At 45.0% G+C, this 15041-nt stretch overlaps 1 protein-coding gene and 1 pseudogene across 1 annotated transcript; both read right to left on the bottom strand.

The window, feature by feature from the left end:
• The window catches only part of LOC138786861 (zinc finger protein 585A-like), a 154213-nt pseudogene that overhangs the window by 128124 nt on the left and 11048 nt on the right, over positions 1–15041 (bottom strand).
• Positions 2765–4478, bottom strand: LOC138786825 (gastrula zinc finger protein XlCGF26.1-like). Its single transcript, XM_069963892.1, has one exon. It carries the CDS (start codon positions 4476–4478, stop codon positions 3282–3284), a length of 1197 nt encoding a protein of 398 aa, XP_069819993.1. The 3' UTR covers positions 2765–3281.

The following is a 15041-nucleotide window of genomic DNA, read 5'->3' as shown; positions in this document are numbered from 1 at the left end:
GGATTTTCTGTTCAGAATGGAGTCTCTGATGGCGGAAGACCAGGCCCGGGGCTCTAAGATCGAGAAACAGTGGCTTCCCTGGACTCTGTATAAGGCAAGCCCACTTTTTGCACAAAGATTGGCATGAATGCTTTCACAGAGGCTTTCTTCCCTCTGTTGCCCTAGAGATGGCATGGTGCTCCCGTCCCTACCCATGGGATTCTCTCTGCTCTCTCTCCCCCCCTTCTAATCCCCCCTTCTCTCTGTGCTTACCCCTTCTTTTTCTATCTCTGTCTCCGCCTACCGAAAACCCCTCTTGTCCTTTTTTCTACTCTCGTGCAAATGCATATTTCTCTCCCAGATGTCAGAATGCATAGTTTGCTGACTCAGACCGGAGAGGTCATACCCCATGAGTATGATGGTCGGTGATGCGACATTTCAGGTCATACATATTGACAAGCCGGCCACTTGTCTCAGTTTTACATTTCTCGTGTGTAGACATACTTTGGATGTGCATGTATATGGTTATGTTATTGTCTTTTCTTAGTTTTTACCATGTGCCTCCTAAGGACTGTTCCCCGACCATGACATTGCTATTTTTAAATCTTTCTTCTTTTCCTGTTATGATATCTGAAAAATCTTTATAATAAACTTTGATTACAAAAAAAAAAAAACTGCTGTAAAGTAGAATTGGTTCAGTTGCCCCTAGAAACCAATCAGATTCCACCTTTCATTTTTCAAAGAGTCTGTGAGGAATGAAAGGTGGAATCTGATTGGTTGCTAGGGGCAACTGAGACAATTCTACTTTACACCAGTTTGATAAATCTCCCCCATTGTCTGTCCTGCAGATCAGCAGCAGATTTCATGCTGCTTTATGGACGCCGTAGATTACAAACTGTGTAAATTTTTTATTTTTATCCTATCTGCTGTATCCAACCTGCAGAGTCAGGCTATATTCAGCACCACGTGCAGGCCGTTACATCCTAATAATTTAGTTGCCCGTAACTATCAAAATATGGACGTCTATTACCTCCAGAAATGTTCCAAACAAACCTGCTGATATCTCCCTGCAGCGAGTACCTCATCTTTCTGGCGCCAGTTTTATTTTCTTGGTCCGGCAGTAAATGAGCTTGTTAGGAGAGCTGGGGGCGTTCCTCAGACCCCCTAAATGCACCGTTCAACCAGCCCGCTGCCGCCTTCTTCGGTCACCCCTACCTATGTATATTCAATTATATATGAGGTCGGTTGTTAGGTAGCTGTAACAGGAAGCTGCAGCAGGTAAGTTGAACAGTGTATTGGGGGTATAAGGAACGCCCCCAGTGCTCCTAACAAGCTCATTTACATGATGCTTAAAGTTCCTGAAAACCGCAGGACCGACAAGGGAAATAGACCGGCACCAGAAAGATGAGGTACGCGGCTGCAGGGAGATATCAGCAGGTTCGATAATTCCCTCAGAATACTTTTACCATACAATCAAGGTAGTTTACACCACCATGAAAGCACAGATGGATATCTGCAATTTAAAGGAGAAGTCCTTCAAATTTTAAAATCGGTGGTGGGAATTAATTACAAGTACTAACTTACTTCACCACCTACCCCCACCGGTAGGCATTTTCCTCCGAGTTGTGATAGGGAAAGGCCTGTTCCGGCTGATGGACTAGCCCCTCAGCCAATCACTGACAGGAGCGGAGTCCCTCCCCAGTCACTGGCTGAGCGACCAGTCCATCAGCCGGGTTGTGATCTGTCACCACTTGAGAGCCCGGCGGAGGTCCCTCAGCTAGTTCCACCACTTACCGCGAGCACGGAGAGAGGTAAGTTAGTAATCCATTTCCCCCCTGCCCGCCGCTGGACTTCCCCTTTGACGTAAGTCTTTTTGCCCTAACAGTGACAGTTGTAGGTGAGAGATTACATTAAAACCGCCTGATCCCCCCCCTCTCTGGGACCCCGGGCTAGGGGGATACGCAGACCGGGTAGACTTAGCTGGAAAGAGAAGCCATGTTTGGCCCAGTGTTATGGAGTTATGACACATTTTGGGGATTGTATGGGTTCTCCTGTAAGCCTAAGGGGAAAAACTGGGACCGCCCCATACCTAGGGGGGTGTTATATGTACAAGGGGCTGGGGTATTTGTCCGGGAAGGACATGACTACATGTCGCATAAGATCCTAAAACTAAGCATGTGTTTGCTTTACCACCAAGATCCACAATCTATGGTAATGACCTACTGCTAAGACTGCTTCGTACTACCACCTGTATTTTGCATCTGACCTTTGTATATATTATTACCTGTGTATATAGTGTGTTGTTTAGTGCGCCCTTGAAGGGGAACTCCAGGTAGAGGGTAAAAAAAGGGGGGGGGGTTGTTCTGTATTTTGTTTCTGTCCTTCCTGATCAGTTCCCAGAATGCAATACTTTCCCTCAGCTGACCATCACAGCCCCCCACCCATCACAATCAGTAAATTTAGTGTTGCACCTGCTTCTGGCCATTCAGGGACGGTGAATCACTCAGGGGATTGGGGGATCCAGCCGCGCCTCCTGTGACATCACGCCCTGCCCCCTGTCTGCATATTCAGCAAACGCACACATGTGAGACAGAGGCATGGAAGATTTGTCTCCTAAGGTGGGAGAGCAGAAGGAGCAGGAGACAATGTGGATTGGCAAAGGGGCCATTTTTTTTACTTCGTGGATTTCTATCAGCTACCTGTGTGGCAGAACCGCACAGATAAAGTAATACATTGTATAGACACATCTATATAACTTTTAATGTATTTTTAATAGAAGACAAGTTTTTCTTATCCGGAGTTCCACTTTAAGGCAATTAAATATTCCACTTAATCTGAGGCTGTTCTTTTGTCTCGAGCCATGAACCCACATGCCCGTATTCCTGAGCTAACGCTATCCACTACAGGGCTGGCTTCTGGCCCGATATAATATTATTATATATTAGTGAGAAGCTGGTGGCAGCCTGACCAGCCTTTCTGTGCTAATATGGACAGTGAGTGTCAGTGTAAATCATTACCTAGCTGACCTCCCATACTCCTGGTGCAGTGTGTCACATCACACGAACACTAAAGTGACTTCTTTCTTGTGAGAGTTCTTTGATTTTTGCCATTTTCTGCGCAAAACATTTCTCACAATCTGAACATGAAAATATCTTCTCCCGTGTGAATTCTTTGACATTTAACAAGTTTTGATTTCTTAGTAAAAATTTCCCACATTCTAAACATGAAAATGGCTTCTCTCCTGTGTGAATTCTTTGATAGTCAACAAGATTTTATTTAACAGTACAACATTTCCCACATTCTTAACATGAAAATGTGTTCTCCCCTATGTGATTTCTTTGATGGATAACAAGATGTGATTTCTGAGTAAAACATTTTCTACAATCTGAGCATGAAAATGGCTTCTCCTCTATGTGAATTCTTTGATGTTCAACAAGTTTTGATTTCCTTTTAAAACATCTCCCACATTCTTGACATGAAAATGGCTTCTCCCCTGTGTGAATCATTTGATGGTGAAGAAGATTTGATTTGTCAGTAAAACATTTTCCACAATCTGAACATGAAAATGGCTTCTCCCCTGTGTGAATTCTTTGATGAGTAACATGCTTTGCTTTCTGAGCAAAACATTTCCCACATACTGAGCATGAAAATTGCTTCTCCACTATGTGAATTCTTTGATGGTGAAGAAGATTTGATTTGTCTGTAAAACATTTTCCACATTCTGAACATGAAAATGGCTTCACTCCTGTGTGAATTCTTTCATGGGTAACAAGCTTTGACTTGTGAGGAAAACATTTCCCACATTCTGAACATGAAAATGCCTTCTTCACTGGGTGAATGTTTTTATGCTCCACAAGCCTTGATCTCTGAGTAAAACATTTCCTACATTCTGAACATGAAAATGGCTTCTCCCTTGTGTGAGTCCTTTGATGGTCAACAAGATTTGATTTTACAGTAAAACATTTTCCACATTCTGAACATGAAAACGGCTTCTCCCCTGTGTGAGTTCTTTGATGGTCAACAAGATGTGATTTCCGAGTAAAACACTTTCCACATTCTGAACATGAAAATGGTTTCTCCCCTGTGTGAATTCTTAGATGTTCAACAAGTGTTGATTTCCTTTTAAAACATTTCTCACATTCTGAACATGAAAATGCCTTCTCCCCTGAAAGATATTTTTTGTGAGTAAACCATATTTCATGTTGTAAATGTGAAAACTGAGGCTTTCCTGTATTTTCTCTTTGATGTTCATCATCTTCTCTGTAAATGTCAGCTTGCTGTGATGGAGCAGAAGATGGGACTTGTATAACAGGATGAGATGAGAGATCTTTGCTGTGAGGGGCTGAGGGTGTATCTGGGATAGTGGACGGCTCCTCATATGTATCTTGTGTGATATGATCCTCTGAGGAGATCTGATGTCCCCCTGAGCTCCTGGTAGAATCATCTGCAAAGGAGAAAACACCATTTCTCTTATTTCCCAGTAATAGAAGCTTAAACATATTGCAGACATGGAAAGTTACTCTTTTTTATGTAACATAATAAGAATGATCAGATCTGTTCCCTTCCACAGGAAGTGTCAGGGAGAAGAATCTAGAAGCTGGAGGCCGGGGAGATGACGTCCTTAGTAGTAAAAGTAATGGAAACTCTTCTCAAATAAAAAACAGGACTATAGACCCCCTACATACCGATAACCTGCTGGACGCCAACCAGCATGGCGTTACTGGGGGAGATCACGGCTTTTTCTCTCATTTTCTGCATAAGTCACGTGGTGCAGTGAGGTCCCCACCCCGGCCGGCCCCTGGCTACATGTGTCCTTGGTAAGTGGTCAGAACCTTCCAAACAGCTCTCTGGATGACCCTCCCCGAACAAGGGACGTCACAGCGACAAAGGGCAAAGTATTACATCTGTTAATCTGGAGTTACCGTCAGTTTCTGTATAAGCTATAATATACTGGGAGAATATAGGGCCAAACCGTCTACGCTGAATAGTGGTGGGAATAAAGGGCCATGAGGTCTTGTTGTCTTCATTTAAACTAAGAAAAAAAATGCAAAGTTCATGAGGGGTCATGAACTCAATCATAGAAAAATTCTCGACTCTAGTTACAATCATTTGGGCATTATAGTGCTCACTGAACTTTACAGTCAGTCATTACCGAGCACAGTTATGTGTAACATTGATTTAGCCATATACATACACTGACCGGCCACTTTATTAGGTACACCTGTCCAACTGCACGTTACCACTTAATTTCTAATCAGCCAATCACATGGCGGCAACTCAGTGCATTTAGGCATGTAGACAGGGTCAAGACAACCTCCTGCAGTTCAAACCGAGCATCAGTAGGGGAAGAAAGGTGATTTGAGTGCCTTTGAACGTGGCATGGTTGTTGGTGCCAAAAGGGCTGGTCTGAGTATTTCAGAAACTGCTGATCTACTGGGATTTTCACGAACAACCATCTCTAGGGTTTACAGAGAATGGTCCGAAAAAGAAAAAACATCCAGTGAGCGGCAGTTCTGTGGGCGGAAATGCCTTGTTGATGCCAGAGGTCAGAGGAGAATGGGCAGACTGGTTCGAGCTGATAGAAAGGCAACAGGTGACTCAAATAGCCAACCGTTACAACCAAGGTAGGCAGAAGAGCATCTCTGAACGCACAGTACGTCCAACTTTGAGGCAGATGGGCTACAGCAGCAGAAGACCACACCGGGTGCCACTCTTTTCAGCTAAGAACAGGAAACTGAGGCTACAATTTGCACAAACTCATCGAAATTGGACAGTAGAAGATTGGAAAAACGTTGCCTGGTCTGATGAGTCTCGATTTCTGCTGCGACATTCGGATGGTAGGGTCAGAATTTGGCGTCAACAACATGAAAGCATGGATCCATCCTGCCTTGTATCAACGGCTCAGGCTGGTGGTGGTGGTGTCATGGTGTGGGGAATATTTTCTTGGCACTCTTTGGGCCCCTTGGTACCAATTGAGCATCGTTGCAACGCCACAGCCTACCTGAGTATTATTGCTGACCATGTCCATCCCTTTATGACCACAATGTACCCAACATCTGATGGCTACTTTCAGCAGGATAATGCGCCATGTCATAAAGCTAGAATCATCTCAGACTGGTTTCTTGAACATGACAATGAGTTCACTGTACTCCAATGGCCTCCACAGTCACCAGATCTCAATCCAATAGAGCATCTTTGGGATGTGGTGGAACGGGAGATTTGCATCATGGATGTGCAGCCGACAAATCTGCGGCAACTGTGTGATACCATCATGTCAATATGGACCAAAATCTCTGAGGAATGCTTCCAGCACCTTGTTGTATCTATGCCACCAAGAATTGAGGCAGTTCTGAAGGCAAAAGGGGTCCAACCCGTTACTAGCATGGTGTACCTAATAAAGTGGCCGGTGAGTGTATATATTTGTTTTTAAATTAAAGTGAGTATATTACATAACTGCTTGTGATTACAAACCAGGTCGATTTTTGTTAAAAAAATGTTTCATAACATTACAGGTGCGCTGTAAGATGAGGACAGTCACTATAGATGCAGCAGCATGAGACTAAGGGCCCTATTCCATGGGCCGATTATCGTTCTAATTATATTTACATCGTTCGGATCTATACGATAATCGTTTGGTTAAATAGCAGTTAACGATTAAACGACAAACGAGAAATCGTTGATCGTTTAATAAGACCTGGACCTATTTTTATCGTTGCTCTTTCGCAAATCGTTCACATTGAATAAGACGTCGTTCGGTCGTTTGCAGTAGCAACAAACGCAAGAGCGACAAAAAGACGACCGCAAGAATGATCATAAGTAATGATTATCGTTCCATGTTTATGGCTGAACGATTTCAGGCCATTCGCAACAGTGGTCATTTGAAATCATTTATCGTTAACGATTATGTGAATCATCCCGTGGAATAGGGCCCTGAGAGTGATATATTGTCCGCTGGGACTGTGCTGTATATATTAGAATTTAGGCTGAATGATTATATAGCTGGAAAACTGACAGGACACAGAACTTATAATATTCCACACAGAATAGTTACAGCCGGTGACTGAGGAGAATGTGTGACTGTTCTCTGCATTTAGTGGTCACTACTCACCTGGGCGGTTACCTGTAGTGATGTCCTCCTTATACTGCTCATCACTACTCACATCTGTCTCTGGAGCATTAATATTGTTCCCATCTTCCCCCTGATTCATGAGATGTGAGAGAAATATTGTAAAAGTCATCAGACAGTAGGAGAAGTCAGGTGGGATGTACAGATCATAGGGAACATCTCCATCTACCTGATCCTGATCCTGTGGGAGAAGAGGACGGGGACATCTCTCTGGTGCTGTTCTCTTACTGGATCTGACTGGAGGGAACACATACAGAGACTGAATTCATTCTTTCCATCCAGATAATACAGAGAGGAGGTGTGTATATAGTCCTGTCTATTACCTGCTGATGGGAGGGGCTGCTGATCCTCCAGCATCACATCCTTGTACTGATCCTTGTGTCCTTCTACATACTCCCACTCCTCCATGGAGAAATAGACCGCCACGTCCTGACACCTTATAGGAACCTGACACACACAATGGTCACACAGTCATCCCCCCCCCCCCTCCAGTGGTGTTACTGTATAATGTCCCAGCATTCCCAGCAGCCACAGTCTCACCTCTCCACTCAGCAGCTCCACCATCTTGTTGGTGACTTCTAGGATCTTCTCTTCCTCCATTTCCTCATGTATCAGGGGCCCCGGGATTGGGCTCAGGGTTCTTCCCCATCCTTCACACCCAGGGGCCCCACAGCGCCCACTAGAGGACTTCTTCACTACTGTGTAATCCTGTGTATGGAGAGACACATTACTATCACTCCATCCATTCCCAGAATCCCTCACCTCTCCAGTCCTATCCATCTGTTATTCCATAGATAAGAATGATGTCATGATGACATCACTCCCAGAATCCCTCACCTCTCCAGTCCTATCCATCTGTTATTCCATAGATAAGAATGATGTCATGATGACATCATTCCCAGAATTCCTCACCTCTCCAGTCCTATCTGTTATTCCATAGATAAGAATGATGTCATGATGACATCACTCCCAGAATCCCTCACCTCCCCAGTAAGCAGGAAGAGTATGTGTAGGGTGAGGGTTATTATCCTCTCGGCCATCTTGTCTCTGTCTTGCTTCATCCTGAATTGGTTAGTCAAGAAAATTAGCAGAGGATCCTGTAGTGTAAGAACCTGAATGTATATAAGAGGAAACAATGTAAACACAACTCATCAAAAGTTCCAGCAAATAGAATAAAATATCTGTCTGCAGTCTCAAAAACCAACTTGGTCCTGAAGGGGTTAATCCTCCCGCTGTCCCCCAGCTCCTTCCCTCCACCTGCAGAGCTGTACAGGAGCCGTGTGCTTACGGTAACGGTAACGCCTAGAGTGTATGGGCTTCTTGGACGGTGTGACATCAGCAGTCACATGATCAAGGTCATGTGACAAGCCTCTTGTGTGGGCGGAGCTATGCTTAGTCATTTAATGTACATGTAGCTGAGCTGTATGTGTGTAATGTACATGTAGCTGAGCTGTATATGTGTAATGTACATGTAGCTGAGCTGTATATATGTGTAATGTACATGTAGCTGAGCTGTATATGTGTAATGTACATGTAGCTGAGCTGTGTGTGTGTAATGTACATGTAGCTGAGCTGTATGTGTACACAGTAGAGCTGTATATGTGTATAATGTACATGTAGCTGAGCTGTATGTGTGTAATGTACATGTAGCTGAGCTGTATATGTGTAATGTACATGTAGCTGAGCTGTATGTATGTAATGTACATGTAGCTGAGCTGTATGTGTGTAATGTACATGTAGCTGAGCTGTATGTATGTAATGTACATGTAGCTGAGCTGTACATGTGTAATGTACATGTAGCTGAGCTGTACATGTGTAATGTACATGTAGCTGAGCTGTATATGTGTAATGTACATGTAGCTGAGCTGTATGTGTGTAATGTACATGTAGCTGAGCTGTATGTGTGTAATGTACATGTAGCTGAGCTGTATGTGTGTAATGTACATGTAGCTGAGCTGTATGTGTGTAATGTACATGTAGCTGAGCTGTATATGTGTGTAATGTACATGTAGCTGAGCTGTATATGTGTAATGTACATGTAGCTGAGCTGTATGTGTGTAATGTACATGTAGCTGAGCTGTATGTGTGTAATGTACATGTAGCTGAGCTGTATATGTATAATGTACATGTAGCTGAGCTGTATGTGTGTAATGTACATGTAGCTGAGCTGTATATGTGTAATGTACATGTAGCTGAGCTGTATGTATGTAATGTACATGTAGCTGAGCTGTATGTGTGTAATGTACATGTAGCTGAGCTGTATGTGTGTAATGTACATGTAGCTGAGCTGTATGTGTGTAATGTACATGTAGCTGAGCTGTATGTGTGTAATGTACATGTAGCTGAGCTGTATGTGTGTAATGTACATGTAGCTGAGCTGTATGTGTATAATGTACATGTAGCTGAGCTGTATGTGTGTAATGTACATGTAGCTGAGCTGTATATGTATAATGTACATGTAGCTGAGCTGTATGTGTGTAATGTACATGTAGCTGAGCTGTATATGTGTAATGTACATGTAGCTGAGCTGTATATGTGTAATGTACATGTAGCTGAGCTGTATGTGTGTAATGTACATGTAGCTGAGCTGTATATGTGTAATGTACATGTAGCTGAGCTGTATATGTGTAATGTACATGTAGCTGAGCTGTATATGTGTAATGTGCATGTAGCTGAGCTGTATATGTGTAATGTACATGTAGCTGAGCTGTATGTGTGTAATGTACATGTAGCTGAGCTGTATATGACGAATGCTGCACTTAGTTCACTTTTTAGTTAATTGTAGGATAGTAATGGTGAATTATAATCTAATACAAATTTACATTATTATTTATGTCTCCATCTTTGGCCGAGCAGGAGACCATCACAAGAGGATACTGTCAGTAACTTACCTGACCGCGCTCCAGCGTCGTCTGGTCCGGCTGGAGCGCAGCGCCGTCCTCCTCGGCCGAGCCGGGTGACGTCACGGAGACCCGACGGCGTCCCTAGTAACCAGGGAAGCCGCGGGTCTCGCGTTAGTGTACGTCGCCCGGCCAAGCAGCTGAGTGCTGTTGAGCTCAGGCTGAGTGACGGATCGCTCTGCCACTCAGCCTGCAGCGCACCAGCTGCTATGTGTCTGGATTCAGGAGGCCGGACCAATCAGTCTTTGGTCCGGGCTCCTGATCCAGTATAAAGTGTTTGCAGTGTCAGCCTCTAATCGCTGGCTATTAGTTGTTTCTGATCCCAGCTCCCCAGTCCCTTGTATTCTGTCCTATCCTTTTCCATTTTGTCTTGCCTGGATTCTGACCTTTTGCCTGTCCCCTGACTCTCCGCTCGGTTCTGATTTTGTACTGCGTTGCTCGTTTGGTTCCTGACTCGGCTAGTTGACTTTCCGCATTTTGTTTGTCTGTCTGTCTGCGTTTTATGTTCTGCACGTATACAGTATAGGGATTGTCTTCGTGGTTGTCCGCGACCGCCTAGGGTCGACTGAGGCAAGTAGGCAGGTGACAGTGGGTGGGGTCAGATTTAGGGCCCACTGTCGAGTGTGTTGTCTTCACCTGCCGATCGTGACAGAATAGCCAGCCTGTACAGTTTCGTGACGTGCACCAGGATTTCTATTATGGATCCTATGAAAGCATTGTTGGAGCAAATGCAGAACCTAAATACTATGGTACAGAGCCTTGCTGAGCGGGTTCAGGAGCAGGAGGCTGCTCCCCGACAAGTTACTATGACCACCCCTTCCCCCCCTGAACCACCGGTACAACTCCCAGAAAAATTTAAGGGTGATAGAAGGAATTTCCGGACCTTCAGAGAGGGGTGCAGACTGTTCTTTCGACTACGTCCCCGCTCCTCAGGGGACGAGTCTCAAAGAGTGGGGATTATCATGTCACTGTTGCAGGGGCCACCACAGGAGTGGGCATTTTCTCTTCCTCCCAACGCCATAGAGTTAACCTCGGTTGATTATTTCTTTTCAGCTTTGGGGTTATTGTATGACGACCCTGACAGGACTGCTGTAGCCGAGCGACAGTTGACATCCTTAAAACAAGGTAAAAGGCCAGTTGAGGACTATTGCGCAGAGTTCCGCCAGTGGTGTATCCCATCCGGTTGGAACGACTCTGCTCTGCGCTTTCAGTTTCGGGTGGGCCTATCTGAGCAGCTAAAGGACTGGTTGGTAGCTTATCCTCCCCCTGAAACGTTAGAAGAGACCATGACGTTAGCCATCAGGGTGGACCGTCGTACGCGGGACAGACGTAGGGAGAAAGGAATCGTTGAACTCTGTAAAACCCCTACCTCTTTTCTGTCTCCTTCTAAACCTCCTCCTTCCCCGTTACCACCTCCGGAGGAGCCCATGCAGATCGGGGCTACCGATGCGAAAACTAGACGGGCCCATCGTATGCAACATAATCTGTGTCTGTACTGTGGCAAAGCTGGACATCGAGTTCGGGAATGTACTTCCAAGCCTGGATCATCGCCGGAAAACTCCAGCGCCTGAGTGACTATCGAGGGGGTCACTCAGGCGCACAGGTACCACTCGATAAGAATAAATTAATGGTCCCCATCTCACTATGTTTGGGTGAGAAGTGTATTTCGGGAATGGCCCATGTGGACTCAGGGGCATCCGCTAATTTTATTAATTCCGGGTTTTGGTCCAGTTTGGAGGTATGTCCACTTCAGCTTAAATGCCCGCTGAGTATTACTGGGGCGGACTTTACACCACTGGCTCAAGGTAGAGTGAAATATATCACTCCTCCTCTAGAAGTAAAAGTGGGGTCGATCCATTCGGAGTGTCTTGATTTTTTGGTTATGGACAATTTGTCTTCCAATGTTATTTTAGGTTTGCCCTGGTTGACCCAGCATAACCCTGTTTTTGATTGGGCAAGCAGAGAGCTCGTCCAATGGGGGCCCGGGTGTGCTGCTCACTGTATTTCTTTAAATCTAACAGGATGTTCTTCATTAGAAGGGGAGATCCCCGAGTTTCTGTCTGATTTTGGTGATGTTTTTGATGAAAAATCGGTGGATGAACTACCCCCTCATCGTCCATACGATTGTGCTATCGATTTGGTTCCTGAATCTAAATACCCGAAAGGGCGTATCTTTAATTTGTCTAGACCAGAAAGGGAAGCTATGCGGGATTATATTAAGGAAAGTTTACATAAGGGTCACATCCGTCCCTCCTGTTCTCCCCTTGGGGCCGGATTTTTCTTCGTAGGTAAAAAAGATGGTGGATTACGTCCCTGCATTGATTATCGGGAGCTAAATAAAATCACCATTAAGAATCAACACCCGCTCCCTTTGATTCCAGATTTGTTTGATCAGATTGGGGGGGCCCGGTGGTTTTCTAAGATCGACCTCCGGGGGGCCTATAATTTGATTCGAATAAGGGAGGGTGACGAGTGGAAAACTGCATTCAATACCCCCGAGGGACACTTTGAATACCTAGTCATGCCCTTCGGGTTGTGTAATGCGCCTGCAGTTTTCCAACGCTTCGTCAATGATGTGTTTCGTGAGTACCTGGGTCGTTTTGTGGTGGTGTACTTGGACGATATCTTGGTTTTTTCTCCAGATTGGTCTTCACATGTCAATCATGTTCGCAGAGTTATGGAACTGTTAAGACACAATCAGTTATTTGCGAAGTTGTCGAAGTGCCAGTTTGGTGTTCAGGAGGTCTCTTTCCTGGGATATAAAATCACCCCTAGTTCTTTTGGTATGGATCCCCTTAAGGTGGCAGCCATTGAAAAGTGGGAACGCCCCAGGAATCTTAAAGCTCTTCAAAGATTTCTGGGTTTCGCCAACTACTACAGAAAATTTATTAAAGGCTTCTCAGTAATTGCTAAACCCTTAACTGATCTCACCAGAAGGGGTTCCGATATGGATAACTGGACTCCTGAAGCCATTCTGGCCTTCGACAAACTCAAAACATGTTTTTCTGTCGCTCCAGTGTTGATTCAACCTAACTTTGAATTACCTTTTATTGTCGAGGTAGACGCATCAGAGGTGGGTGTAGGGGCTGTCCTCTCTCAAGGTCCCGTAACACTCACTAACCTCCGACCCGTTGCCTACTTCTCTAGAAAGTTCTCCAAGACCGAATGCAACTATGATATTGGCAATAGAGAGCTCCTTGCCATTAAGTGGGCATTTGATGAGTGGAGACATTTTTTAGAAGGGGCTAAACACAAAATTAAAGTTCTTACCGATCATAAAAACCTCGTTTATTTAGATAAAGCCAAGCGCCTTACTCCACGGCAAGCCAGATGGGCATTGTTTTTTGCACGGTTTGATTTTGAAATCACCTTCAGACCAGGGTCCAAGAATGTAAAGGCAGATGCGTTATCTCGTAGTTTCAGTGTTAAAGAGGTCCCTGTAAGAGAATCCGAAACCATCTTATCTCCTGGGGTGGTGGTGGCAATTCTGCAGCCCGATCTGGCTGCTCAGGTGGTTCAGTCTCAGTCCATGGCACCTAGAAACACCCCGGAAAATAGACTATTTGTTCCCCCTAATCTTCGGTTGAAAGTGTTGGAAGAAACACATTGTTCAGTACTGGCAGGTCATCCAGGTATTGCTGGTACCAAGTACCTACTGTCTCGTCATTACTGGTGGCCATCCTGGGCTACGGATACTAAACTGTTTGTAGAAGCTTGTGAGATTTGCGCCAGGTCCAAGGTTCCTCGCAGGTTACCGGAGGGACTTCTTCAACCCCTGCCCCTGCCTGCTAGACCTTGGACCCACATCTCCATGGATTTTATAACTGATTTACCACCCTCTAAGGGTAAAACGGTGATTTGGGTGGTTGTTGACAGGTTCTCGAAGATGTGTCATTTAATTCCTCTCAGCAAACTGCCCAATGCGCGTACTTTGGCCTCTCTTTTTATTAGTCATGTCTTACGGTTGCATGGGGTACCAGAGAATATCGTGTCGGACCGGGGGGTACAGTTTGTATCTAGATTCTGGAAAGAGTTTTGTGGTCGTCTAGGTATATCTTTGTCATTTTCTTCAGCCTTTCATCCACAATCCAATGGACAAACGGAGAGGGTAAATCAGTCACTGGAGCAATTCTTAAGGTGTTTCGTTGCAGGCTCACAGGAGAAATGGAGAGAATACTTACCATTGGCTGAATTTGCCCTGAACAATCGTGAAAGTCAGTCTCTCAAAATGTCGCCGTTCTTTTGTAATTTTGGGTTTAATCCTCGTTGTTCTTCTGTACATGCGTCCGAATCCACTAATCCATCCGCCGAAAAAATTTACAGAAAACTGTGCACAGTTTGGGCCCAGGCTCTGCAGAACCTGGTTAAAGCTCAAGAGAATTGTAAAAAACAATCTAATAAAAGACGCATATCTGGCCCTGAGTACAGGGTGGGTGACAAGGTGTGGCTCTCCACTAGAAATTTGAAATTAAAGACACCATCTGGTAAATTGTCTCCAAAATACATTGGTCCTTATCCTATAGTAGAAATCATAAATCCAGTTTCATTTAAGCTGCTGTTGCCTAGGAGTCTTAGAATTCACAATGTTTTTCATAAATCTCTATTGAAAAAATTTGTTAATCCAGTGATTCCGTCTGCTCCTCCCGCTCCGTTAATCATTCAAGGTGAACTGGAATATGAGGTGGAGAGAATTCTGGATTCTCGTCGGGTTCAGAGTTCTTTACAATATTTAGTTCATTGGAAAGGATTTGGACCAGAGGAGCGCACTTGGGTAGCTAGTAGAGATTTGCATGCTTCACGTCTAGTTAGACAGTTTCATCTGCAAAATCCATCTAAGCCTGGTCCCTTAGGTAGAGGTCCGGAGGCCCCTCCTGAAGGGGGGGGTAATGTCAGTAACTTACCTGACCGCGCTCCAGCGTCGTCTGGTCCGGCTGGAGCGCAGCGCCGTCCTCCTCGGCCGAGCCGGGTGACGTCACGGAGACCCGACGGCGTCCCTAGTAACCAGGGAAGCCGCGGGTCTCGCGTTAGTGTACGTC

This window comes from Dendropsophus ebraccatus, chromosome 3, assembly GCF_027789765.1.
Source record: "Dendropsophus ebraccatus isolate aDenEbr1 chromosome 3, aDenEbr1.pat, whole genome shotgun sequence".
In the NCBI taxonomy this organism is placed as follows: Eukaryota; Metazoa; Chordata; class Amphibia; order Anura; family Hylidae; genus Dendropsophus; species Dendropsophus ebraccatus.
Note: the sequence above shows the minus strand (reverse complement) of the source record. Positions and strands in the feature narration are given on the sequence as shown.